The 26,445-nt window shown below is 46.0% G+C and overlaps 1 protein-coding gene across 4 annotated transcripts in view; it reads right to left on the bottom strand.

The window, feature by feature from the left end:
* Positions 1-3,572: 3,572 nt before the first annotated feature.
* CFAP251 (cilia and flagella associated protein 251) overlaps positions 3,573-26,445 on the bottom strand; it is a 61,619-nt gene continuing 38,746 nt past the window's right edge. For 3 of the 4 annotated variants that reach the window (XM_070627229.1, XM_070627231.1, XM_070627230.1), the window contains 5 exons: positions 23,937-24,027; positions 23,583-23,726; positions 5,818-6,046; positions 4,989-5,090; positions 3,573-3,844 (listed from right to left, as the gene is read on the bottom strand). In XM_070627229.1, coding sequence (XP_070483330.1) covers positions 3,708-3,844; positions 4,989-5,090; positions 5,818-6,046; positions 23,583-23,726; positions 23,937-24,027 — 703 coding nt within the window. In that variant the 3' untranslated portion in view covers positions 3,573-3,707. The remainder of the gene's footprint in view (positions 3,845-4,988; positions 5,091-5,817; positions 6,047-23,582; positions 23,727-23,936; positions 24,028-26,445) is intronic. The other variant, XR_011541874.1, reaches the window with a different exon arrangement.

Here is a 26,445-nt window from a genome sequence, read left to right as displayed (position 1 = left end):
AATTTTGAAATAATTTTAGATTCATGGGAGAATTGCAAAGGTAGAACCACGGGTTCCCATGGACACTTCACCAGCTTCCCTGGTGCGCACAGCTTATGGAACCATGAGGCATCGATCACTGATACCATTGATCATTGATTATCACGACACACTGATGAGAAATCAACATTGGTGCAACACTAGTAACTAAATTGCAGACTTTATCTGGGTTTCACCAATTTTTCCTAACGTCCTTTTTCTGTTCCAGAAATCCAGGGTCCCACTTTGCATTTAGGCATTGTGTCTCCTTATCCTCCTCCCATCTGTAACAGTTTCTCAGTCCTTTCCTGTTTGTCATGACCTTGACATTTTTGGAGAGTACTAATCAGGTATTTTGTACAGATTCATTCTACTTGCACACATCTGTTGGAATGAGTAATCCTGGCCCTTGAGGTGGAGCCAACCCCAGCCTGCGGGACAAACCAGGGCTGCTGTTTTTGTGTGGTCCACAAGCTGAGAACGGTTTTCACATTTTCAAACGGTTGAAAAGAATCAAAAGAAGATTTCATGATAGGTGGAAACTATCATGAAATCCAAATTCCAGTGTCCATAAATAAACGTGATTGGAACGCAGCCACATCATTCTTTTCTGGATTGTCTGTGGCTGCTTTTTAGCTCCAGCAGCCGAGCTGAGGAATTGCAAGGGAGCCCACTTGGCCAGTAGAGGCTCGATATTTACTCTCTGGCCCTTTACAGAGACAGTTTGCCGACCCTGATGCAGAGGGCCTGTGAGGACCAGCAGTCACTTTTATTCAAAAGCACTGATGCTCCAAATTCATTCATTTGATCTTTCCACAAATATTTTTTGAGGGCCCGTTGTCAGAACTAGCAGAGGCTCCTGTCAGAACAAGTGTTACTGATGCTGAAACTCGGGAGTTGGGAGACGTTAATTCTCAGCAAACGTCTTCCCAGGCCCAGGCACGGTTTCTGCCCAGAACGACAATAGCTGCGTCCTATTTTGAGCACCACCTTCTGCCAGTAACGCCTTACTTGCAGTATCTCTTTTAATCCTCACAACCACCCCAGGGGTTGTTCCAGGAGGAAACTGAGGTTTAAGAGATTAGCCACACCCAAGGGCACACGGAGCCACTCAATGGCAGAAGCAGAGACGAGCCCTGCCCAGCCTGTGGCTTCCAGAGCAGTCACTGTGCAGATAAGACACTCACCATGCTCAGCAGGGGTCTGGGGGGTCTGGAGTAGAGAGTGGAGGTTGGGGGAGGCTTTGGTGGCTCCTGGAAGACCACTGCTATTTTACATGTTCCTGAACTCTAGAAGCAACAAACCAGGAGGTCAAGGTCAGTAGCCAGAGGCTCCATCTGAAGTGGTATTCTTTTCCCAAAGGAACATCACAATGTGCTTTTTCTGTCCCTAAGTCTTGATGTGCAAGCCCAGCGATACTATCTTCGTTCTCTCCTTCCTCCTTTTCTGTCATCGCTGCTCAGCCACCCACACTGCTGGAGTCTGAATTCTCTGCTCACTTGGCAGGAAGGCCGCCGTCTGCCTCCTCCCCTGCACGGGGTGCCGATGCCCTGCCTCTTCACTACCTGTGTGGCCAGCAGGTGGGCCTGCCTGGGGCAGGGGGCGAAGAGGCCTGCCTGGGGCTGGAATGTGCACAGGTGCCACTCTCCGCCTTGGTCAAACAGGTTGAGAGATCTTCAGAAAGGGTTCCTGGAGGTGAGAAGGGCCCCACTGGCCAGGCCAGGCTGGGAGCGGGGTGGGAATGCCACCAACACTGATCCCGCTGTCCTTGCTGTTTTGGCCTTCCTGGATGAATGTTATAACCAGGTCCCCCCACCCCCCATCCTGGCTTAAAGAGAGATGTAGGAAGCTGGCTCAGCATAGAGGGAGCACCTCAGCCTGGGTTTGACGGTGGTTCCAGCTCACTGGTCCAGCCATAGTGGGTCCAACTGGTTGCTGGCCAGTTCTGGTCAAGACAATTATCCCAATAAGAACAAAATTAGAGCATGCTGGATTTAATGAGAGAAGTCTCTGGTTGGTGTCCAGACTGCATCTAATTCTGAGGGGGTTTTTTTTTGGAGAGAACAACAAGTCATTTGAGAGTTTCCTGTTCCCTAAAATGTCCCCAGGAACTTTTTTTTTTTTGCTTGAGGAAGATTAGCCCTGAGCTAACATCTGTGCCAATCTTCCTCCACTTTGTATGCGGGACACCGCCACAGCCTGGCTAGTGAGTGGGGTAGGTCCACACCCAGGATCCAAACCTGCAAACCTGGGCCACCAACGCAGTGCAAGTGGAACTTCAACCACTCGGCCATGGGGCTGGCCCCCCAGGAACTTTTTAACTGGGTTGGTAATATATCTCCTAGGCCCTTAGCAGCTGCCAAATTGATTCATAGAGCTTGTTTTTCTTTTTGTGTTTTTTAAAAAGAACAAAATGTAAACCAGGTTGCAAAGCCCTGGTGACGCACTGTGATGAGCAGGCGCTGCAGAACCTCGGCCCACGCCATCTCTCCCAAGGTCATGGTGACACAGCCTGGTTTGAGGCACACGGTTCCATTCCGTGTTCCAGGGTGTTCAGGCTTCCGAGTGGACGCCACGCAGTGGGGAGGGCTCTGTGCATGGAGGAAGAGGGCGCTGCCTTTCCATTTCTCTCACACAGATCTCTGCTCCTGCAGAGAACGTACCTTTACAGGGATCAGAAATGTCACCTCAAATGCTGGTTTCCCTGGGGAAGGACCTGGTTTGGGTGGGAGGGTGTGTTGGACTGAGTAAGCGTGGAGAACAACATGTGGCACATTTGCCCGAATGAGCCCTCCTAACTGACGACCAAACTCTAAAATCAGACCACAACTTTCATCTGTTTGCACAATGATGGTCCTCTATTTTCAAGGTCAAACACTGCTGAAAAGTTAAGGATGTTCCCCAAACACCCCCTCAGCTGGGGAACTGGCTGTTTTTGCCTACTACGTGTTTTGAAGGCCAGCGGAGCGGGAGGCGGTGGATCAAGCACGTGTGTCTGTGTGTGTGAGCGCGCGCGGGAGGGGGGCTCACAGACTTTAGCTGCTGAGTTCTGCCCCGTGGGGCTGGCTGTGTGGTTTCTGGTCCAGGTGCAGCACCCACGGGCTCTGGGGGTGCTTTTTGCATTCTCTCTGGCAGTTGCCACCGGGGTTAAGCATGGCCAGCGATGCTCTTCATAACGGCCACACACAACTGCTTGGGTGTTTTGCTGATAAGAAGGTGCAATCAGGGACTCTAACAAGCCCAGAGCGCCCAGCACCCCCACCGCAGCCCAACAGTAGGCAGGGGGGACCCACATTAGGCTAAGGGTTCAGGTGGCACTTGAGGGGAAGGGAATAAGGCCACACGTGTCATGAGGAAGGCCTGCTGCTGGCTGAGGCTCTCTCTGCCCCCAAGGACCATGTGACCCCCATGTCCTGTTCAACCCCCCTGGGTGGCGCTGCCTGAGACCGGGAGTGAAGACAGGCCAGGGTACCTAGCCACCACTGACACCCAGCTGCCAGCGTTCTTCTTGCCTCCACCCACTTTTCTATTTGAGAAACAGCAGAATGGCCAACTTTGTGAATTCCATGGCTTAATAGAAATTTGCTTTTAATGTCTAAATGTTCTCAAGATTAGAGTGGGGACAGGAAAATGTGGGAAAAGCAGTGCCTCTTGGGGAAAAAACACACACACACAGAGTCCTGTGCGCGTCAAACATTCCTTATGACTGTACCGACCACGGGATCTTGTCTGAAATCTTCTGAGACAGTTAAGCCAAGAATTTCAGTCGTGAATATTTCTGCAGTGATTTCGTCTGGAAGTTCTTCTTCAAAGCAGATTTCTGAACCTAGCCAAACAAAAAAAGAAAACAAATGCCTTCATAATGATTAGGTTTCTAACTCAGAAGTGTTTTCCAAAAATACATGGAAGCGATACTAAAAAGTGAGAGGTGCTCTGTGCTGTGGTTTGGCTTTGATTCCCTGAAAACCCCTGGGTGGAAACGGCTTAAAATCCTTTATGGTTTGGAGCACGGTTCCCCAGATCTCTGCAACTTCACTGGAAAGCCCCAACTGCAGGGTATCGTTGATGCCACTGTTTCGAGATGCCTAAGAACACACATAAACATGTAACAATTGGGAAAGTTACATCCTGAGAGCCCAGGAGCACAAGGAGTGAGGTAGGGGAGCTTGCTTATTGGAAATGACCCATCAGACACTGGAGTCTAGAATTGTCCGAGTTTAGGAAGTTTGTTTAATTTGAAATTGAAAATGGACAATGAAAGGAGAGGGAGAAGAAAGCCTGGTGAGGAATCTCCGCTCCTGACTCCAGTCTCCGTAATGGTGGTGACTCGCCCACCATAGGGGCAGTGGGGCAGCATCCCGGGCTCGTCAGTGGAGACATTCCACACAAGCAGACCCAGGAGAGCTGTTTGGATTGGTTCCTCCTGAGCTTAAATTCACAACCCTAACTTCAGATCCATTTTCCTCCCTCTAGTGAACTGAAAGAAGGAGGTGGGAACTCCTCAGGCAGGAAAGGAGAGGTGGATGATCTTTAAAAACTTTAAAGTTCTGGCAGCTTGAAGTCAGGCTTGTGCAGCTTACCAAGTCACTGCCCTCTCCTTATTCAAGTCTCTCTCGATAATACCTCTTCTTCTGAAACAGCTTCTGAACTGTATCCTCTCCCAGTGGCCAATATTCACCCAGCCAAGCCGGGAAGATGAAGACCAAGTCAGTGGAATAAAGGGAAAAACAAGGCCAGAAGACACAAAGGACGGACAGAGCACGGGAACAAAGGCTTTCATCTCTCAGACAGAACCACCGCTCACTGGTCTTTTCATAACTTATTCATGTTGGGCTCCCAACAGACTCGCTTTGTTGTGTGCACGGTATTAAGGAGAGTGGCTTGCACCAGTCAGAAGAAATAAATGCACTTAAGTCTACAACAAATTAGCGAGCCACGGCTGCATGCCCAGACAGAGCCGGCCACGGTACCTTTGACAGAGGAGGCTGCAGGCTCGGATTTCCACCCCTCAGGGTTCAGTCCAAACAGCGAAGCGAAGCAATCGGACATCTCCTCTTCCGTCATGTGCTCACCTGGGTGTCGGAAAGCAAAGAGGTGGCCGTTCAGCTCCTGGCACTAAGCACAATGTCAGAGCTTAGTGTCACCACTCTGAGGTCTTCAAGAGAATTATTCCACTCTTTCCTTTGCTTGAGACACAAAAACAATCTAGAGAGTCCCATATTACTGTCAAACATATACAGTTTCTTATATGGTGTTAAAAATAGTACTCCAAACAGGGGAAATATATGGGGGTTTGTATGGAGAAACAGGACAACTTTCTGATAAGGACAGCGTTTGTCTTCATTTCAAACTCCCTCACATTAGAACCACCAGTTTGACTAAGATAAAATGATCACCTAGAGAGAAAGCCTACTTGACTTCCTCACACAAAATAATGAGGAAAATAGTAGATAAAAATGAAAAATCTTACTTTGGTGTGGTTTTATTTCACAAACACATCCCACTCTCATAACAGCCCTGTGAGATGGATGGCTGGCCCTTTTATTCCCAGTTTACAAGTGAGGACACTGAATCTTGCAGTTTCAGGAATTGAGACATAAGTCGCATTCTTCCGGTTCCCAGGTCAGCATCCTTTGCCATTATGCCACCCTTGCCAGCTGTGCGAGTCAGTAAGTGACATCCCTCATGGCTGAAGCCCTGTCAACTTCAGGATGTCAGGGGGTCTGTCTCCCCAAACTCGGGTCTCTCCAACGGGAATGGCCCAAGGATGGTATACGATATTCCTATTTATGTATTTACCTTTAGTTAGAAGCAGTTTCAGGAAATCCTCTCTTCGAATAGCCTTTTTTCCATTTGAATTGGTAAAACCCAGAATGTTAAAGCTCCGTTGGATGCCACTCATAGTGTTACCGAAAGGTGGCCTGTGATTAAGGTAAACTTTGAGGAAATCTGGTAAGTTGATTTTGTCAATTAGCTTTCCAGTGTCCACATATTCACCAAATTTGATTTCGTTAAACATATCTTCAATCTAGGGAAGAGGTTAAAAAAAAGGACCATGGTAAGCAGAAAAGACACTTTGGTATACTTTTAAAAATTGGAGAGACAGGGGCCAGCCCTGTGGCCGAGTGGTTAAATTCACCTGCTCTGCTTTGGCGGCCCAGGTTTTGCTGGTTCGGATCCTGGGCACGGACATGGCTCCGTTCATTGGACCATGCTGAGGCGGCACCCCACATGCCACAACTAGAAGGACCCACAACTAAAATAGACAACTATGTACAGGGGGGATTTGGGGAGAAGAAGCAGAAAAAAAATTGGAGAGATGAATGTTCACATTAGCTTAGAACATGGCTGTGACGAGTTGATTGTATCCCCAGGAAAGATACATTGAAGCCCTAACCCCTAGTACCTCAGAATGTGACCTTATTTAGAAATAGAGTCGCGGCAGATGTAACTAGTTAAGATGAGGTCATACTGGAATAGGGTAGGCCTTTAATCCAGTATGACGTCCTGGTGTCCTTATAAAGAGGAGAGAACACACAGGGAGAAGACGGCCGAGTGCTGATGGAGGCCGAGATTGGAGTGATACAGCTTAAGCCAAGGAACGCCAAGGAGTGCTGGCAACCACCAGAAGCTAGAGGAGGCAAGGAAGGATTCTTCCCTATGGGTTTCACAGAGAGCATGGCCCTGCGGACACCTTGACTTCAGACTGCTGTGAGAGAGTGAATTTCTGCTGTTTTAAGCAGCCCAGTTTGTGGTACTTTTTACGGTAACTCTCATATATTGTCCGACTGTCAGTACTGTCAGCTCTAGCACGAACACTGTTTCATTTTATCACTTTTCACCTAAATATCTCACAGTGAATCAACTACTTCCTCGCCTTCTGGAGCACATACTAGTTTCATTCAAAAGATAGAATTCTCAAGAATTTAGAAATTAGTTTATATGAATAAGAAAACAATTCAGTGTGAAACTCAAAGATAGGATCTGTGGCCCTAGTAGCTTTCTTAAGACAATTAACTGCACCATGATTCTTCTTTCCTTTCTTTCTTCTCCATTTTTATCCTGCAATATTTTATAAATACAAATCATTATATGTAAAATATACATAACTTATGTGGTATAATTTAAAAAATGAACACCTAACAAGCCATCATTCATTGAAAAGATCAACAAAATTGACAAATCTTTACTAGACTAACCAAGAAAAAATGAGAAAAAGACTCAAATTACTAAAATCAGCAATGAAAGAGGGGACACCAAGACTGAACTTACAGAAATAAAAGAGTATGAACAACCGTATGCCAACCAATCAGATAACTCAGATGAAATGGACAAATTCCTGGAAAGATGCAAATGACCAAAACTGACTCAAGAAGAAATAGAAAATCTGAATTAATCTGTAACGAGGAAAGAGATTGAATTAGTAATTTTAAAACTTCCACAAGGAAAAGCCAAGGACCAGATGGCTTCACTGGTGAATTCTACCAAATATTTACGGAAGAATACCAATTCTCCACAAATTTTCCAAAAAACAGAAGAAAAAGGAACAAGTCTCAATTCATTCTGTGAGACTGCTTCCTGATTTGGAAAGTCATTCTTTGTGTATTTTCCAAATTTTCTAGAGTGAGCAAAGAGTGCTGACATGTCTATGGATGCAAATGTTAATGTGGTGCGAGTTAAGGCAGGTCTTCACATGAGGCTCCTTATGTTACTGGCAAAACGCAAGGAAGAGAGAAATACAATATAAAAACAAACAAAACCACTCCTTGATGCCATCAGCCTGTCTGTGCAGTGCTTTTTTACCATGCATGTTGCAGTCAGCTGAAATTCAGAAACCTGAATTATGCCTGGCAAAGGGTTGGAAATGACTAGTTTATTTTAGTATCTACACTTTAAACTAATATGTCTCCCAGTGATTGTGGGGTTTGGAATTTTACAAATAGAGAGAACAAAAGCCACAGAAAAATGTGAAATAATTTTTTCCCCAGAACATGAATTCTACCTTGGTCTGCAGGACTAAATCAGGAAATGAATCTATATTTGTACACAATATGTGTCAATAGGTAACCAGTGCCTCCCTGTCCACTAAATAAACGTAGAACAAAAATTGAACGAGGACAGCTTGAAGCAATGCCAAATATCAGCTTGTTTGGGGCACTCTAGTGTCTCGGTCTGGCCCTGAGTATCAAGAAGAAACTAAAAACCTCTTGTAGTCCAAACATCCAATCATAATTTCTGTGAAAGATCTGGCGCACTTTCTTTCCATTTTTCCCCATGCATATAAAATATATGTGGGTTTTTTTTTTGCAAAATTGGTATCATACATATAAACACTTTTGTACTCTGCTTTTTTCCTTTAGTATTGTATCTCAGTAATCACCTAGTATTTTCAAAGAAGCCATATATTCCCAATGCAACATTCCAGAAATGGTCTTTAGACACAACATCATTGGTGACAGATGCAAATGAACTGTACTTGATACTATATAAGTAGCTTTAAATGGTAACATTTTCATGTTTAGCATTCATTGAGTTTATATTATATACAATTGCATGTTACGTATAATTATATGTATAAAGAAAACACTGTCCAGTAGCCCTTTATTTACATGTTGTACTATATAATTTTAATAGTAGTATATACATGTGCTACTACTCACTATGAGCCAGTGGAGACTGGGGCTAAAACTATGACCTTTGATGATAAACCTGGGTTCAAATCCTGGCTCTGCCATTTTCTGCGTGACCTCGGGTGAGTAACTTCACATTCCTTATCCTCAGTTTCCTCATCTTGAAAAAGGCAGTAACATGATAAAACATAGCACTGAACTGTTCTGAAGCTTGTTGTGACAATCTGTGTAAAGTGCTCAGTGTAATGCCTCATACACAGTAAGCACTCAACAGGCGTACTGGTCTTGTGATTATTAGACTTTCTATGCCCTTGCTAATTACCATATATATAATTATAAATTATAATTTATAATTACATAAATTATCACATAACTGATATATGTAAATTATAAATGTAACGTATGGTATAACTCACTTCAGAAATAGAACACTAAACCAAAGATGACAGGAAGGAATCCACAAGTGCCTGGAGTTACTCATACCCAGAGCGTTCCAAGGATCTCAGGGAACATTCTCAGCACAAACCACTCTGTAGGTGATTCACCTCTTCCTCTCTTTTCCCGAATGACTGATCAAGAATGACTGCTCAACAAGCACAGAGTTGGCAGCTTCAGCATCACTGACACTTCTTTTCTGAGCCTACTTTGCAAGTGTTAGCTGAAAAGGCAGGTTCTGCTACACGTCTAAACAAAGTTCATGCTTGGGAGAGGAACCATCGGAGATGGAGGTGCAGACGTGGAGAGCATTCCCAGGGCCCCCTGCAAAGCCGACTCGGGGGCAGTGGGAGCCCCTGCCGCCCTGCCCAGGGCACGCCGGTTGGCTTCAGCGGGGCCGTTTATTGGCCTCCTCACACTGGCCTGTCGCCTGCCAAGGCGGTGGTTCATCTGATTCATCCGGGGAGCTTTGAACATTCTGAGGCCCAGGCCCCATTTCCGGAGATCCTGACTTAATTGGTCTGGGGTGGAGCATGAGCAGTCATATTTTTTAAAAGCTCCCCAGGGGATCTGAATGTGTGGCCAAGGTTGAAAAGCGTGGCTTTAAGGCAGGAGTTCTCGAACTTTGTCAGGCCTCAAAATGACCAGGAAGGCTTGTTAAAGCACAGACGGATGTTTCTGACTCAGTGAGTGTGGGATGGGGGCTGGGAATCTGTATTTCTTACAAGTCCCCAGGTGAGGCCAATGCTGCTGGTCTTGGGGCCACAGCTTTGAGAACCCCTGCTCTTAGACTACAGTGTTCACGAAGGTGCTACTCATGCCCAAAAGAATCAGCACCAGGCTTATGATTGTCACTAGAGAGTAATGGCGGGTGGCAGCTGTGGTACACGCAATAATTCTTTGGGCCCACACCTGTCTCCTTCATCAAGTTGCAGCAATAGTGTTCATCTCCATTTCCTCACAGCTTCGTTCACAGCCTGGCACGTCGTAGGTGCCCACAGAAGTGTTTACTGAATGAATGAGTGATGGAATGAATGAAACAAACAAGGCAGGCACAAGTGAGACCATGGAAGAATTTCTCTGAAAACTCATAGAAGGCTTACTTAGAATAACCACTTACTGCCGTAGGTAATTTGGTTCAATATACTAGTAGTTACTGAGCATTTGGTTTAGTGCTAAGTGAATGAAACGCAAGTCACTTAATTATTACTAGAAGAGCCCTGTGCTCTACGCACAGTCTCAGTTAGTCAGTCAGCAAACATTTATTAAAGGCCTACTCAGTGCCAGGCACTGGTCTGGGCCCTGTGAAAAGACATCCAAGAGACAGCATACACACACAAGAGAGTGAGAGAATATGAAGGCTCCATTACTGAGGTTCTCAGCTCTGACTGTCCATGAGAAACACCCGGAGGCTTTTAAAGCCTGTCCACGCCCAGGCTCCACCCCTAGGTTCAACTGATTGGGGGTGGGCCCAGATATTAATATTTTTTAAGTGCTCTCAAAGTGATTTTAACCCAATTGGATGCCATGGCTCTAAGAGAGTCCGTGTCAAAGTGCAGATCAACATCAAGGGCTGCAGGAACACTCAGCTAGGTAGCCCTGGAGGACAGCCACCAAGGACTCAGCCAGAAGGAGGTGAGGGGAAGGCACTGCAGGCTGGGAAACAAGTGTGAGGAGGGGCACAAGGGAGGGGGCCTGCGACACTCTCCCCAGGCCCCTTCTGTATTCGTCTCCTGTCTGTGCTGTAACAATGAATACACACTCAGTGGCTTAAAGCACACAAACTGTCTTACAGTTCTCAAGGTCAGAGGTCCGAAATGGGTTTTAAGGGCCAAAGTCAAGCTGTCAGTAGGGCTGCATTCCTCTTCTGGGAGCTCTCGTGGAGAAGCCATTTCCTTTCCCCTTCCAGCTTCTAGAGGCTGCCATCACTCCTTGGCTCGTGGCCCCTTTCCTGTACAAAGCCAGCCATCTCACCATTCTCTTTGACCTTTTCTTCCCTTATCATATCTCTTCCTCTGACTCTGACCCTCTTGTCTCCCTCTTATAAAGACCTTTGTGATTACATTGGCTCTCCCAGATAATCCAGGATAATCTCACCTCAAGATCCTTAATTTAATTATACTTGCAAAAGGCTTTTTGCCGTGTAAGGTAATGTATTCACAAGTTTCAGGGATTGGGACAGAGATGTTTTGGGGACCATTATTCTGCATGCCAGCCAGCCCTGGTGGTCTAGTGCTTAAGATCCAGCACTCTCACTGCCCCAGGCCAGGTTTGTTTCCCAGTCAGGGAACCACACCACTCGGTCTGTCACTTGTCATACTGTGGTAGCTGCATGATACTGAAAGCTAGGGTACCAGTATTTCAAATACCATCATGGTCACCCACGGTGGACAGGTTTCAGCGGAGCCTCCAGACTCAGACAGACTAGGAAGAAGGACCTGGCCACCCACTTCCGAAAACACTGGCCATGAAAAAACTATGAACAGAGCAGAGCATTGTCTGACATGGCGACAGAGGGTGAGAGGATGGTGCAAAAAGACCCGGCAGGGTCCTGTTCACAGGGTCGCTAGGAGTCAGAATTGACTCAACAGCACTAACAACAAAAATTCTGCATGCCACACCTTCCATTTGTGTTGAGAAGTCTTAAGAAGGACAGCTGGAGGGTTAAGGCTTGGTTAAGGCATCAAGGGCCTTGGACCTGCATGCTATCTGCAGGTCAGAGGATACAAACTGGTGGTCCCAGGGCTAAATCTGCAGATGTGCTTTGTTTGGTTCATTTGGTGCTTTAAAAATTAGGAGATTTCATATGGAAACCTGGATTTCAAACCTCTCTTGAAAAATCAGAGAAGTCTGGTGATGGTAGGCCTGCATGTCCAGATGGTAAGAGTCAGGTGGAGCTGAGAAGAAAGTGTCCCCTTTAGAGATGTGTGCTCCCCTGCGCCTACATCACACTCTGGGTGCCCTGAACCCCAGGATCTTCTCTTCCAAATCACCCAGGCTCACCTCTGGGGTCTGTGGGGTGTCCTCCTGAAGTCGTCTCTGAGAGTAAGCTGTGCCCCTAGTGTGCCCCCAGAGGCCTGAAGGGTGGCCAAGGATGGAGCCAGGGGCAGGAAGACAAGTATGTAGTTGCCGGCTTGGCTCTCCCCATGCTGCCCGCCAAATGCAAAACTCAGAGGAATCCCCAAATTCTACGTTTGCACCAGCTTGTGTTAAAGTAGAACTGTCAAGGTAGGGTGTTTACTCAACAGCCTGTCACTTGATTTATCACTTTTAAACATTTAGAAAAAAGGCCACCTGGGCCTGTGCTGGCACTATTGTCCAGGCCCCGAGACATGAGGGTGGCCTGTTCCTGGTGGGCTGACTCCCCTTGCCCAGGGTGACTTGACTTTAGCCTCTATATTATTCACCCCACAGACCTTTGGGCTTGTGATACTGCTGTCAGCCTCAGGAAGCCATTGATGGCCATAGAATTATGTTTTATAATTAAGTTTTATAACCTCCCTGTTCAAAGGAGAGGAACATGATACATTTGAACTGAGGCCATTCCTCTTTTTTATAAACAGGTTCCCGGTGTGGGCTGTGTTTTGTTGTGATAGTTTCACAGACTTGCAGACGGGAGGACTCTCCCTCCATCTTACGCTCCCTCCCAAAGCACAGCACTCTCGAATCTCCTCAACAAATGAGGAGACAGTCGTTTGTCACAGCGCATTGTCTTAGCCTCACACCCTCTCCTTGCCGCCTGTTCACATCTGGAGGCCCCTCTGCTATTTGTGCATCGCTCCCTGACTCGCAGCAGCCCCCCGCCTCCTCCGGCATCTATATCTGGACGGAGCTGCCTCCTTCTCCAGGAGCAGGACACGCCACGGTCAGGTCCCGCCTGCTGGCGCTGGCACAGGGGAAGGCCAGCCCTTAGTGCTCAGCCCCAGTGCTCTCTCCCTGCTGTCTGTGGGGAGGTGACTCGGAAACGATACCGCCACCCAGTCACAGGGCCCTTAACGGTGAACTTCACACAGCCGTCATCAGAGCCCAGGCCTCAGACACCTGCAGGGACTCTCCTCCGCCAGAGCGAATGTTTTTAAAGGTTTTGAAATCTGAATGACAAGTCCTTCACCTTGTCCCAAAACCACAATCGAGGGTTTGTTAGTTAAGTGCCCACAGCTCTCTGAAATCTGATCCTGCCTTACGGCTGCACCCAGAAGCACCAGGTGGGTCCTGGTTTAAGTCAAGAAATAGTATGGATGGGGGCCAGCCCCCTGGCCAAGTGGTTGAGTTTGGCGCACTTTGCTTCAGCGGCCCTGGTTCAGTTCCCAGGCGCAGACCTACATTACTCGTCAGTCATGCTGTGACAGTGACCCACATACAAAACAGACGAAGATCGGCACAGATGCTAGTTCAGGTGAATCTTCCTCAGCAAAAAAGAAAGAAAGAAATAGTGTGGATGGCAAACAATTTGACAGTTCCTCAAATGGTTAAACATGGAGTTACCATCTGACACAGCAATTCTACTCCTAGGTATATACACAAGAGAAATTAAAACAAACCTCTACACAAAAACGTGTACACGAATATTCATAGCAGTATTATTCATAACAGTTAAAATGTGGAAACAACCCAAATGTCCATCAGTTGATGAACGGAAAAATAAAATGTGGCATATCCACATGAATGAATAGAATATTATTCAGCTATAAAAAGGAGTGAAGCACTGATTCATGCTACAACACGGATACACCTTGAAAACACTGAAGAAGCCAGACACAAAAGACCACAGATTGCATGATTCCATTTATATGAAATGTCCAGAATAGGCAAATTCATAGAGACAGGAAGTAGATTGGTGGTTGCCAGGGGCTGGGGGGAGGGGGAATGGGGAGTGCCTGCTAATGCGTATGGGGCTTCTTTTTAGGGTAATGAACATGCTCTGGGATTAGACAGTGGTGACGGCTGCACAACTCTGTGAATATACTAAAAGCCATTGAGCTGTATACTTTAAATGGGTGAACTGTATGGTATGTGATACATATATATCAATAAAGTTAAAAAGAAAGAAAAATAATATGGAGGTGAAGCCACAGCAAAGGCAAGGAACAAAGCAAATAACAGTACTTTAAAAAATATATTTCCCACCATCACCATGATCTATCCTTTCATATTCATAAAACCAGTAAAGATTAATACATGCTTGTCATAAAAATTCAAACAATAGAGATATAGAGAAGAAGAATAAAATGCCCTGTAAACTCGCCATCCCTCAGCAATACCCACTGTTTAATGTCCCGACTTTTAGAGTTTCTCCCTTGTTTGTGCTAAGATGCCCACGCAGAAACAGAACTAGGGGTCTGGGGTCAGCCAGTGGGGGTACAGACCCCGGCTCTGCCCTCGGCGGCTGAGTGACTGTGCAAGCTTCATCTCGCCAAGCCTCCTTTTGCCCGTCTGTAAAACAGAAGGGATGGAAGCATGGCCTTGTCGTGAGGAGACAGGACAGGGGGTTAGCACGGGACTCGGGACTCGGCAGCAGAGGGAGCCCAGGAGAGAAGGGCCATGCTTTGGTGCTGGTGGTGGTGGTGGTGTGACAGCATTGTCACCACCGGCATTCTTTGTTAGTGTCCGCATGGCAATTTGGGATTTATTTCTTTAAATGCGTTAAGCGTGAAAAACAGAAGTCGCCTTGTGGTGCCCTGATCTCTCTGCAGGGAGGCCCTGCCTGCGGGCTCTCAGGTGACCAGGAAGGCCTCCTGGAACAGTGGGCCATTTCTCTTCCCATCAGGATGGAAATACCTCCCGATATTTATGTTCCAGAGCACATGCAACGTACTGAGGGCCTCTCTTCAAAGTGCAAATTTCCAAATTCCCATGAGGTCTTTATCAGAGCAGAAACTGTGCCCATGATCCTTGGCTCAGATTTCTCCTCCCCATAAGGGGGAGGCTCAACCACTTGGCCACGGTCCCTCCAACCCAGCTGGGACCACGATTTAGCCACAGAGATTAGCACACAGGGCTTTGGGAGGATTTGTTTGTTTATCTTTCTGGGTTTTGTTCTGAATACAAAAGCAACACAAGCTACATGCTTGTAGTTAAGAAAAATTAAATACTACAGAAACGTATGTACGAAGCCCCCTCCTCAATATATAACCACAACCGTCTTCTAGGGAGGTGGATGTCACTAAGTGGGGAGTTTCCTCATTAACAGACCCTCTACACGGGCTTGTCTTGCAGGTTTGGAAATCAAGCTAAGAAGAGCTGTCTGGCTAGCAGAGGGAGAAGAACATGGCGTCCTGGGGCACTCCAGGAGAAAGGAGGGAGCAGAGGGCCAAGTGCTGTGTGGGGTGAATGCAGGCAAGGAAGCCCCCAGGGAGGCATCATCAGGAATGAGAACAAGGTTCAATAAGCAGTTTTAGGTAAACTGCTGTGAAGTGCGGTTATCTGTGACCTTTTCTGGTGATTCCCAAATTTTCAACAAAGCTGTCTTGTGTGAATGGGCCTTCTGTTTTTGTGGAAACTGAGCAGGGGGCTGAGTGTCAGGTCTGGGATGACGTGGGGTGGACAGAGTCTACACATGCACAGGTGGGAGCCCCCAGGCCAGGATCGCACAAGCCCCCAGCGCTGCCTCCAAACTGACTGGCAGGGACCAGGGCCAGGTTCCAGCTGGTACCAGAGGCCCAAGCCACTATGGGATTATGTGTGGAAAGTATAAGTTCTCCAAATCCCATCCCTCAGAAATCAATGGCATTAAGGGTTTAGAACATGTCCTTTCAGAGTTTAGCGAGGCACACACACATTTATATATAGTATTATTACAGAAATGAGACCATGCTTTACACACTGTTTTCCAACTTGCCTTTTGGCATTTAGCGACAAATTCTGCACATTCTTTCTGAGTCAAAAAACAGGTCAATTTCACTTTAATGCCTCCTAGGTATAGGTGTGCCTCATTTTATTGACCCTATCTCCTTTCAATGGACATTAGAGTTGTTGCATTTTTCCACCATTATAAACCATGCTGTAGTAATTGTCTCTTCCATATGTACATCACTGTGTATACTTGTGTGAGCTTTCCTGGAGGATACATTCCTAAAAGCAGATTTGCTGGGTCCAAAGACAGGCACATTTAAATACTCCTAAACAATGCCAAAGCTCCTAAAATTACTAAACACTTTAGGGCTACTGTCAATTACTCTGAGATCAAACAATAACATCAAGGATTTCATTTTCCTCACTGTGAAGTCAAATATAATCAATGCGCAGCATTCACTCAGTCTCTCATTTGACCAGCATTTGCTGAGTGTCCACGATGTGGGCACTAACCAGGCACAGACCTCTCCACCAAGATTAGCCTCACATTTACAGAACTAAGTGGTTGCACCACTGCTAATTCATGGCAAAAACCTGTCAAGGTTATAAATGCTCTGCAGGCTAAACAGAAATGGAACCACCAGTGACCAGGGAACACGTGTGACACGTGGGCCCCACCCCAACATGATATTCCAAAGTCCCAGAGGAAAAACCATTTATGAAGATAGAGGACAATCAGCTATAGAAACTGGGACACTTAAGTTTTGGTTCCTTCTATAAAATTATAAACATTACAAATCTTTCACTTAAAAAAAAATGAAGGTTTGTTAGAGCAGCCTACCCCGACCACACTTCGGCTGTGCTCTGCCCAAGTACAGCGCTCTGCAAACGACGGAGGATGGGAGCCGTTAGGGGTTCTTTCGGGAGGGTTAAATCCTATATCATTTGGCTTCAATTTACCACACTGAGTAGATTCAAATCCCCAAGGCAGTTACAATGACGAAAGAAAAATACAAATAACATACAGCCTTTGGGGGGCTGGTTTGAATCTCTGTGTCTGAGGCTTTTACGTAACCAAGTGTTAAAATACTCTATTAGCTAGGCACGCTTCTTCATGCAACTTCTTGGGGGACGGGAACAGCTGCATCTTAATAGGAAATGTTTCATTAACCACGACAAAGCCTGGGTTTAAAAGTTTCAAAGCCCTGGAAACACTTTTATTAAAATCGCTATAAATCTGACATGAAAACAAGAGATCAAAAGTTCTCCCTGTGCAGCTTCAGATATAAACGAACTCACCAATAACAGTGTTTGCACGCTGATGTGGCCACATCTGGACCAGGGGCTTTCAGAAAACATCTCCAGAGAGCAAACATATTTTTCTAAGTGGATTAAAACCCTCGAGTCTAAGGATTTAAGACGACATTGAGTGAGGCACTGAAACCCCATTTCTCAGCAGTGGGGGGAGATGTACAACAGCCAGAAAAAACCTTACAATAATCATTTTTATTTATTTTTGTGTTTATATTTGTAAACAACGCTCACCGTCACCTTATAACATTTGTTGCAGACTAACATTTTTTCGGCGTACCTTTTGCTCATTTGATAGGCTGTTAAGCTTTGTTATTTCTCGCCGGTGAGAGGATAACAGAATGAGCCTCCAGCGATTACACTTCCTTACCTCTGCAGGAAGCAGAACGAGACTGGTCCCTCCCTTTCTTTAGCACTTTGTATGGCAGGTGGGTGATGTCACAAAGGCTAAACTCCCAGAATCCCCTATCAATAAAGTGAGACTGCAGAGAAGGACACGTGTATATGAGCCCAGGGTTTAACATCAAGAATCCCGAAGGAGAAGACTGCCAGCAGTTTGATGATTTTCGGTCATTTACCTAAATCACCTTTGATAGATGAATCCAGAAAATAAACTGATTTTTAGAAAGAGAATTGTGAACAAAGAACCATGAGGTCAGAGAAACATCCACCTAAAGGCCTTTTATAATCACACATCCAGAGACGATAATATTGGATGATATTTTTCAAACGTTTACATGTGCCACATCCCATACTAAATAGATACTCATTTAATCTTCGCAATAATTCCAGTAGGTGGGTAATACTATTTTCCCCATTTTATAGATGAGGGAACTGAGACTTGGAGAGGTTCAGAAACTTGACCAAGTCCCACAGCTGGCAAGTGTTTACAGTCAGGATTCAAACCCAGAGCCACCTGACCCGGGAGCCTGTGCTCAACCGCTACACGTGGCACGGCTCTGCCTCTCTAGCAGACTGGCTTGGATCTGCGGCCATCAGAGAGGCGCCTGAATACTCACAGGAAATGTGAGACGTATGGCCCGTGATGGCATCTGGGTGACTCTCATGTGCATGTGAACCTCAGACATCTGCAGGTAGCAACGGATCTCTGTGGCATTGTGGAGGAGGGCCCCTCTCCCTGGCTGGATTACTGAGAAAGGGCATCTCAGTCCCAAGGGCCTCCCCAGGAAGTGAGCGTGCCTGGGACTTGCTTCAAAATAACCCGTGGAGTGGGGAGAAAGTTGGTCGGTCTGGATATAACAGGAGTTGATCATTGTTGAAATTGACTGATGGGTATACAAAGTTCATTATGCTGTTTTCTACTTTTGTGCATGTTTGGAATTTTCCAAGATAAAAAGTTAGAAATAAGTAAAAGAAGGGCTAATCTCTTAAAAAGAACACGCCATTTTAACAGGAAATACTAAAGTTAGAAGAAGAGCTCCATTGAGTAAGTACCTACTCTGTGTAATGCTGGGCAGGGCACTCGATGGACCAACTGCTGTCCTTTAGTCCTTGTGACAACTCTGAGGTCAGAGCCGTTTCCAGCCTCAGCTTAAGATGAGCACACAGGAACTCAGACTATAGTTGAAATGACTTGCTGAGTGAGCGGCTAGGAATCGCACCCGGGTCAGCCAGATCCCGAGTCCCTGCACTTCCCACCAACATACGCTTTCTTCCCCCTCCTTGATCTGGAAGTGCCAGGCATTATGCTAGCCAGCCTGAGAAGATAGATATTAGTTTAAGATAAATGGCTAAAAAATAGGAGAAGATGACAATAATGAAGACGATATGCAGTGGAAGTGGAAACCAAGTAAGAGGTCCAAGGCTACATTTCTGAATGAAATGAGAAAAAGGTTTCCATAATCAACCCAGTTTGGAAATGCTCTACTGTGTGTCATAACCCTCACTTTGAGATCCCTAATGTCCAGGAAGCTTTTAAAGCCTCTGAATAGTGGACTCGTGTTTTTCCTATGCAGAATTTCATCTGGAGGCCACTCCTCCTGGCTCAGAGTACTCATGGTCAAGGTGGCCGATCTGCATCAGACTCCAGGTGGAGGGAGGGTCCAGCCCTGGCCAACCTGAGCAAGCATGCCCCCACGGCAGTGATGAGGAGGTTGGGGGCGGTGGCCGGGGCTCTGGGGAGAAGGCAGCTCCTGCCTCTGGGGTTGTGTGCGCTGGCAGAAGCTGGGAGACTCACTGAGAAGGAAGGCGACACAGAGGAATGTGAGGCCCAGGGAGAAGGACACCTCTTGGTGACACAGTTTGAGGGCCTGGATTAGGTTATAGAGGATATCACCTCTACCTCTGGACTTGGAATTCCGTGAACCAAAAACTGGTTGACTTAGGTTTCTGTAACTTGTAACCAAAGAAGAGTCCTGATTTAGAACCCTATTTATCTTTGTTGAGTCCCGTTGCTCGAAGGTGAGTGGCCCCAGTAAACACCCCGTGGGGCCAGTGTTCTAAAGGCAGGGGCTCACCAGCTGCCTGCACATCAGAACTACCCTGGGAGAGGGGAAAAAGGCAGATTCCCAGGCCCCACACTCGGAGATTCTAAGTGGCTAGACCTGCGGTAGGGCCCAGGAATCTGATTTTTTGGTAAATGCTCCAGGTAATTCTGAAACAGCTTGCCAATGTGGGAAATAGTGTTCTAAGGAACATGCTCTAAGGAACACTTCTACGGGGGTTGCACAAACTTTCTTGGTAGGTGCTTCCATTTCCGGTCATGCACTTTTACAAAAGGCACATGGGTCAGAAGACCTTTTGAGGAGCTTAAAAGAATCCCTGGTGTTTTGAAGATACTCATGCAAGACTCAGCATGGGTTTATGAGCTCTGATAGCTCATTTCTCCAGATGCTATTTGGAGGATAAAGATCATCTTCCAGTCATACCTGGATTACACAAAAACAAGTGATTCTGGTAGGCCACTGAAGCCAAGAGAAATGACTGGGACCACAGCTTATATCACTAAAATGTGCTCAGTCACCTAATGTGCACATCAAGTCTTAGCTGGGTTTCAGGAGTTATGTATGCTTGATGGCGGGCTGTAAATGCTACATTTTGGAAAGCTGTTTGGCAACAGGGCCTTAAAGTTCATATTCTCTGATCCAGTAATTCTATTTCTAGGACTCTGACCTAGGAAAATAATCAGAGAAGTGTGCAAAAACCATATGCAGAGATGCTCATCACAGCCACGTCTCTAACAGCCAAAATGCTTCAGACAATATATGTGTCTTCAACTGGGGAATAGTTCAGTTACGTATACGGCCTATGCAAAGCATGTTGTCTATATCAAACTAAAAAGCTCTGCACAGCGAAGGAAATGATCAGTAAAATGAAAAAGCAACCTACGGAATGGGAGAAAATATTTGCAAACCACATATCTGATAAGGGCTTAATATCCAAAATGTATAAGGAACACATACAACTCAACAGCAAAAAAAACCTCATTTAAAAAATGCGAAAAAGACCTGAATAGACATTTTTCTCAAGAAGATATTCAAATGGCCAACAAGTTCATGAAAAGGTGCTCAACATCACTAATCATCAGGGAAATGCAAATCAAAGCCACAATGAGCTATCACCTCACACCTGTTAGAATGGCTATTATCAAAAAGAGAAGCGAAAACAAGTGCTGGTGAGGATGCAGAGAAAATGGAACCCTGTGCACTGCTGGTGGGAATGCACAACGAAAATGTGGTGTTTGTGCGTGGAATATTATTGGAATATTATTTAGCCATAAAAGAGAAGGAAATCTTGCCATTTGTGACAACATAGATGAACCCAGAGAACATTATACTAAGGGAAATAAGTCACACAAAGAAAGACAAATACTATATGATCTCACTTATATGTGGAATCTTAAAAAACTAAACTCATAGAAACAGAAAACAGATTGGTGGTTGCCAGGGGTCGGGGTGGGGAGTGGGAGAAATGGGTGAAAGTGGTCACAGGGTACAAACTTCCAGTTAGAAGAAAAGCAAGTCCTGGGGATATAGCGTACAGGTCGGGGACTACAGTTAACAGTACAGTACTGCGTATTCGGAAGTTGCTAAGATAGTAGATTTTTATTTATTTATTTATTATTACTATTTTTTTTTCTGAGGAAGGTTAGCCCTGAGCTAACATCTGCTGCCAGTTCTCCTCTTTTTGCTGAGGAAGGCTGGCCCTGAGCTAAAATCCATGCCCAACTTCCTCTATTTTATATGTGGGACACCTGCCACAGCATGGCTTGACAAGTGATGTGTAGGTCCACACCCGTGACCTGAACCAGCCAACCTTGGCCGCTGAAGCGGAACGTGCGAACTTAACCGCTATGCCACTGGCCTGGCCCTAAGAGAGTACATTTTTAAAGTTTTCACCACATACACTAGAATTACAACTATCTGAGGTAACAGATGTGTTAATTAACCTTACTGTGGTAACCATTTTGCAATGTATACATACATAAAGTCACTACAGGGGCCGGCCTGGTGGCACAGCGGTTAAGTGCACATGTTCCGCTTCGGCGGCCCGGGGTTCGCCAGTTCGGATCCCAGGGGCGGACATGGCACCGCTTGGCAAGCCATGTTGTGGCAGGCGTCCCACATATAAAGCAGAGGAAGATGGGCAAGGATGTTAGCTCAGGGCCAGTCTTCCTCAGCAAAAAGAGGAGGATTGGCAGCAGATGTTAGCTCAGGGCTAATCTTCCTCAAAAAAATAAAAATTTTTTTAAAAATCACTACATTGCATTTACACCTTAATTTACCTTAAATTTACACAATGTTATATGTCAATTACATCTCAACAAAGCTGGAAAAAAGCATATTGTCAAGGAATTTTCACCACACACTCACAAAACAACAGTTACTGAGAATCCTGATATACATACATACATACACATATAGAAACACACATATATACATATACACATATATACACACATACTCTGGAAAATGTTGATATATATACCTATACTGTATGTACTATATAATGCCAATTCTTTGTTTAAAAATATAGATATATCTACATCCATATGTAAACCAATAGAAGGAAGTCCACCAAAATGTTAACAGTTATCTTTGAGCAATTTCTATTTCCTTCTTTAGAGTTCTATTTTCTAAATCAGAAAAAGTTAAACAATTAAGATATATCTTTTAAAAATCATGCTTTCAGAGAATTGTTAATAAAATGGAAAATGCTTATAATATCAAGTGAAAATATAGGATAAAAATATACATTCAATATGGTACCAATTAGTTTTTAAAAATCACATATATATATATACACACACACAATCCAGGAAGAGTCTAATAACTGTTAAGTCTGTATAGTGAGATTACAAGTATTTTTCTTCATCCCACTTGTATATCTTTTCCAAATTGTCTACAAGGAGAAAGTGTTAACATTTCAAACCAGAAAGAAAACCCAGCCACCTGCGTTTTAAACCACAGTGTCTATGAGGACCAGTTTCCCTGGAGCACCACTGGCCCCTGCTTGGACCCCTTGCCACTGGGGTGGTTTTGTGAGGTCAAGAGGAGTGACTGCATCTTCCAAGCCCCACGGCCCAGGATGAGCACCCACCTCCCAGAGGCGCCCCACTCACACAGGCCAGGCTAACAGTGACTATAGGGGAAAATAATCATCATAGCAAGCAAGCACTGAGCTCTTCCTATGCGCCCGGTGCTGCGCCAAGTGCTTCATGGGCATCACCTCCTTGAATCCTATGAGGCTGGTCTTCACTCAGCGAGGGGCAGTCTGTCTAATTCCAAAACCTATCCTCTGACCAACATCAAACTTTGGTAAGGAATACGTCTTTTAGGAATATCTTTATGGTAAGTCTGTTTCTAGCCAGCGCTGGTGGTCTAGTGGTTAAGACTTGGCATGCCAACCACCACGTCCCAGGTTCATTTCCAGGTCAGGGAGCCACACCACCGTCTGTGGGTTGTCATACAGTGGTGGCTGCCTGTTGCTGTGATGTGGAAAGCTATGCCACTGGTATTTCAAATACCAGCAGAGTCATCGATGGTGGACAGGCTTCAGCGGAGCTTCCAGACTAAGACAGACTAGGAAGAAGGACCTGGCCACCCACTTCTGAAAAAATTGGCCACGAAAACCCTGCGAATAGCAGCAGAACATTGTCTGATACGGCACCAGAAGGGGAGAGGATGGTGCAAAAAGACCAGACAGGGTTCCACTCCGCCGTCCGCAGGGGCGCTAGGAGTTGGAATTGGCTCGAGGGCCCTAACACCAACAGGAGTCTCTCTCTCAGGAGGGCAGCTGCTATGCCCCAAACCTTCTTTCTGTTCCATTTACGTAAGAAGAATGTTAAACTTTTACTTTGACCTATAATTATTGTTCCCAGAGGTCGCTTTTATAAATGACACATCCCACTGCTCTTCTTGTTTCACTTCTACCTACCTTCTCTTCCGATGGGTAAAAGCCAATTGCTCTCATGACAAAAGGAAGCTCCGACAGGCAGATGTGTTCTGACACCTTTCTGGTCTCCATTGTATCGATACCTTGACTACGGAGCTGGGAATAGTAAAAATAGTCTTCCAGCTCCTACGTGGAAATAAATGGAAACACAACACACATTTTGGCTTAAGTCTGAAGCATCCTTTAAGACTTCAAGGATATTTTCTAGAAAGTACATTTTTGAGCTCAGTGGGGAAAAGAGCTTTGGAAAAAACCAAGAGGGTTAACCCCAGGCAAGTTTGTTTTACAAACTTCACGAGATATCACCAGGAAGTGTTTAACTCTGAGGACAATTACCCGGTAGAATTTTCCTTCCCTGCCACCAGACACCAGACCATAGAACGGGGTCAAGTTTTCGCCCCCAAGAGAAACTGCCGCCTCCAGGGCACTGGAACAACAGAAACATCACTGTTAGAAGGCACTCGTGTGCGAACACGCTCAGCGGGGAGTGTGCCTGGCAGTGTGGACCTCTGAAGGGTGTTACCATGCAGACACAGTTAGGCTCTCTGTAAGCTTGTTAAGAAAATTCCCTCCAAATGAAGCTGAAAATGGAAATTTCAGTTTCAAGTGTGGAACCAGGTGGTACAGGGCACCCACCTTATTGATGGTGACATTCTCTCGCTGAGGACAGGGCAGGTGCTTGGCAATCTGTCTGCAATCTTTGGGGAACGCGTCTCTCCTGGAGAGGGCGGGGGGTTCCTGTGCGCTGAAACCACAACCCTCCCCAGCAGAGTGGCTCCACCGGTCATTTCAGATCCGCACATGACCGCAGCCAGAAGAAGGGGATATGGTGCAGGTGGCCTGCCCACACTAATTGCTTCCATAAAAACTCGAGAGGCCGCCAGGGACTCACGCCAGTTAGACAAAAATAATCCTCTGCTCTCTAACACCAGGTCAGATTTTCCAAAAATAGGCCCTGTAAATGGTAAGAAAACCTACTTTTTGTGTGAGACTGACTTTGCCTCATACAAAATGCTAATAATACGAAATCATTATAATAATCCACTAACCGGATCTGCTAATCAGGCCATTAGTCTCTTTGTGGGGTTATTAAAACACACTTCTGTGTAGACCACAGCAGGGAAGTGGTTAAGTATCCAGGATCTAGAGTCAAAGGGACATGTGTGTGAGTCCTGGCTCTGCCACTTGCAAGCATATGATCAGGGGCAAATAACTTAACCTGCTTGGGCCTCAGTTTCCTCATCTGTAAAATGGAAATCATTACAGGGTCTGCCTCACAGGGTTGTTGTGAGAATGAAATAAGTGAACGCACAGAAAAGAACTGACACGAAGACCTGTATTCTTCTCCTGTGATGAACGTGTGTTGAGGTGTGGGGTTGAAGCAGAAAGACCCAGATGTGAGTCCCAGCCCCAGCACTTACTCCATTGCTTGGGCAGGTTATTTAACCCCTCGGAACTAGTTTCCAGATCTGTACAATGGGGATACCAATGGTCCCTCCTCACAGGATGGCTGTGAGGGAGAAATCAGACGACACATCGGAAGCACTTAGGGCCTGGCACAGAGAAGGCTCAGTCCAAGGCAGTTAGGATTATTATTACCATTGAACTGTGCATTGATATGCACCTATACCTCTCTCTCTCTTTTTTTTGTTTGCTGAGGAAGATTCGCCCTCAGCTAACATCTGTGCCAATCTTCCTCTATTTTGTATGTGGGTCGCTATCACAGCATGGCTGACAAGTGGTGTAGGTCTGTGCCCAGGATCCAAACCCACAAACCCAGGCTGCCAAAGCAGAGCACATGGAACTTTAACCACTAGGCAACAGGGCTGGCCCCGCATCTATAACTCTCTTAAAAGAATCAGCCACAAAACTGTCCTTGGTCCTCTTACTCACAGCCTGTGGGAGCTGATGTATTCTCCAGGTAGGCCTGGGGTCCAGGTGGTCCTGAGGCCTATCTCCAGCAGGGCCCAGTCTTCACCCAGCTCTTGGCTCTGATATTAGCCATCAAGGCAGGTGTCCAGCTGAGAGGGCTCCCTCTCTGTGACATCCAGGCCAGGCCCAATGCTACCAGGCTCTGTGGGTAGTGAGGCCACTTTTAGCCATGTGGTTCTGGAGCAGGGCCAGGTAAAGGCCAGAAGTGACATGGAGGAGCCTGTCACCACCAGGAATGCCTGAGAGGACAGGCTCACAAGAGCCTCAGATTCTCTGGGAACAGCTCGCTGGTGATCAGGGCTATACTACGTCCCCTGGTTCCTGGCCACTCCTCAACTGACCGGAGAGAGTCAGACAGACAGCACTGGGGTTGTCCAAGCAGAGTGGGGACAAGCGACTCACTCGCTCTGTGGTGAGAGCTACAGTGTGCGAAATTTGGGGGCTGTCAGTGACCATGTTCCCGCTGATTGACAAAATCCAGCTCTGCAGAGAATGAAGCCAATAGCAGGGGCAAGCAGAGGGCGAATGCCGAGGGCGTGTAAGTGCACCACCCTGCTCTTCCTGCACTGTGGTTACTGAGATCCTGGCAACAGTCTCATAAATTCCCCTTTTTGCCTAAGTTGGGCTTCCAACACTTGCAACAAAAAAAGAGGTCACTGGGGCACAAAAGGGAAATACATTTATTGAAAACCTACTATGTGCCTGGAAATACATACAGTATTTCTAGGAAATGAGCTAAAGCTGGAGAGGCACTGTAACTAGCACTAGAAAGTGCTCAGTAACTGCTCCCCAGGGGAAGAAGAGCAGGAGGAGTGATAGCAATGCTCGAAATCATTACCCTCAAACAACTCTGAACTCCATGATAATATTCCCATTTAGCAGATGGAGAAACTGAGAGAAGTTAAGGGACTTG

This window comes from Equus przewalskii, chromosome 7 (genome assembly GCF_037783145.1).
Source record: "Equus przewalskii isolate Varuska chromosome 7, EquPr2, whole genome shotgun sequence".
Lineage (NCBI taxonomy): Eukaryota > Metazoa > Chordata > Mammalia > Perissodactyla > Equidae > Equus > Equus przewalskii.
Note: the sequence above shows the minus strand (reverse complement) of the source record. Positions and strands in the feature narration are given on the sequence as shown.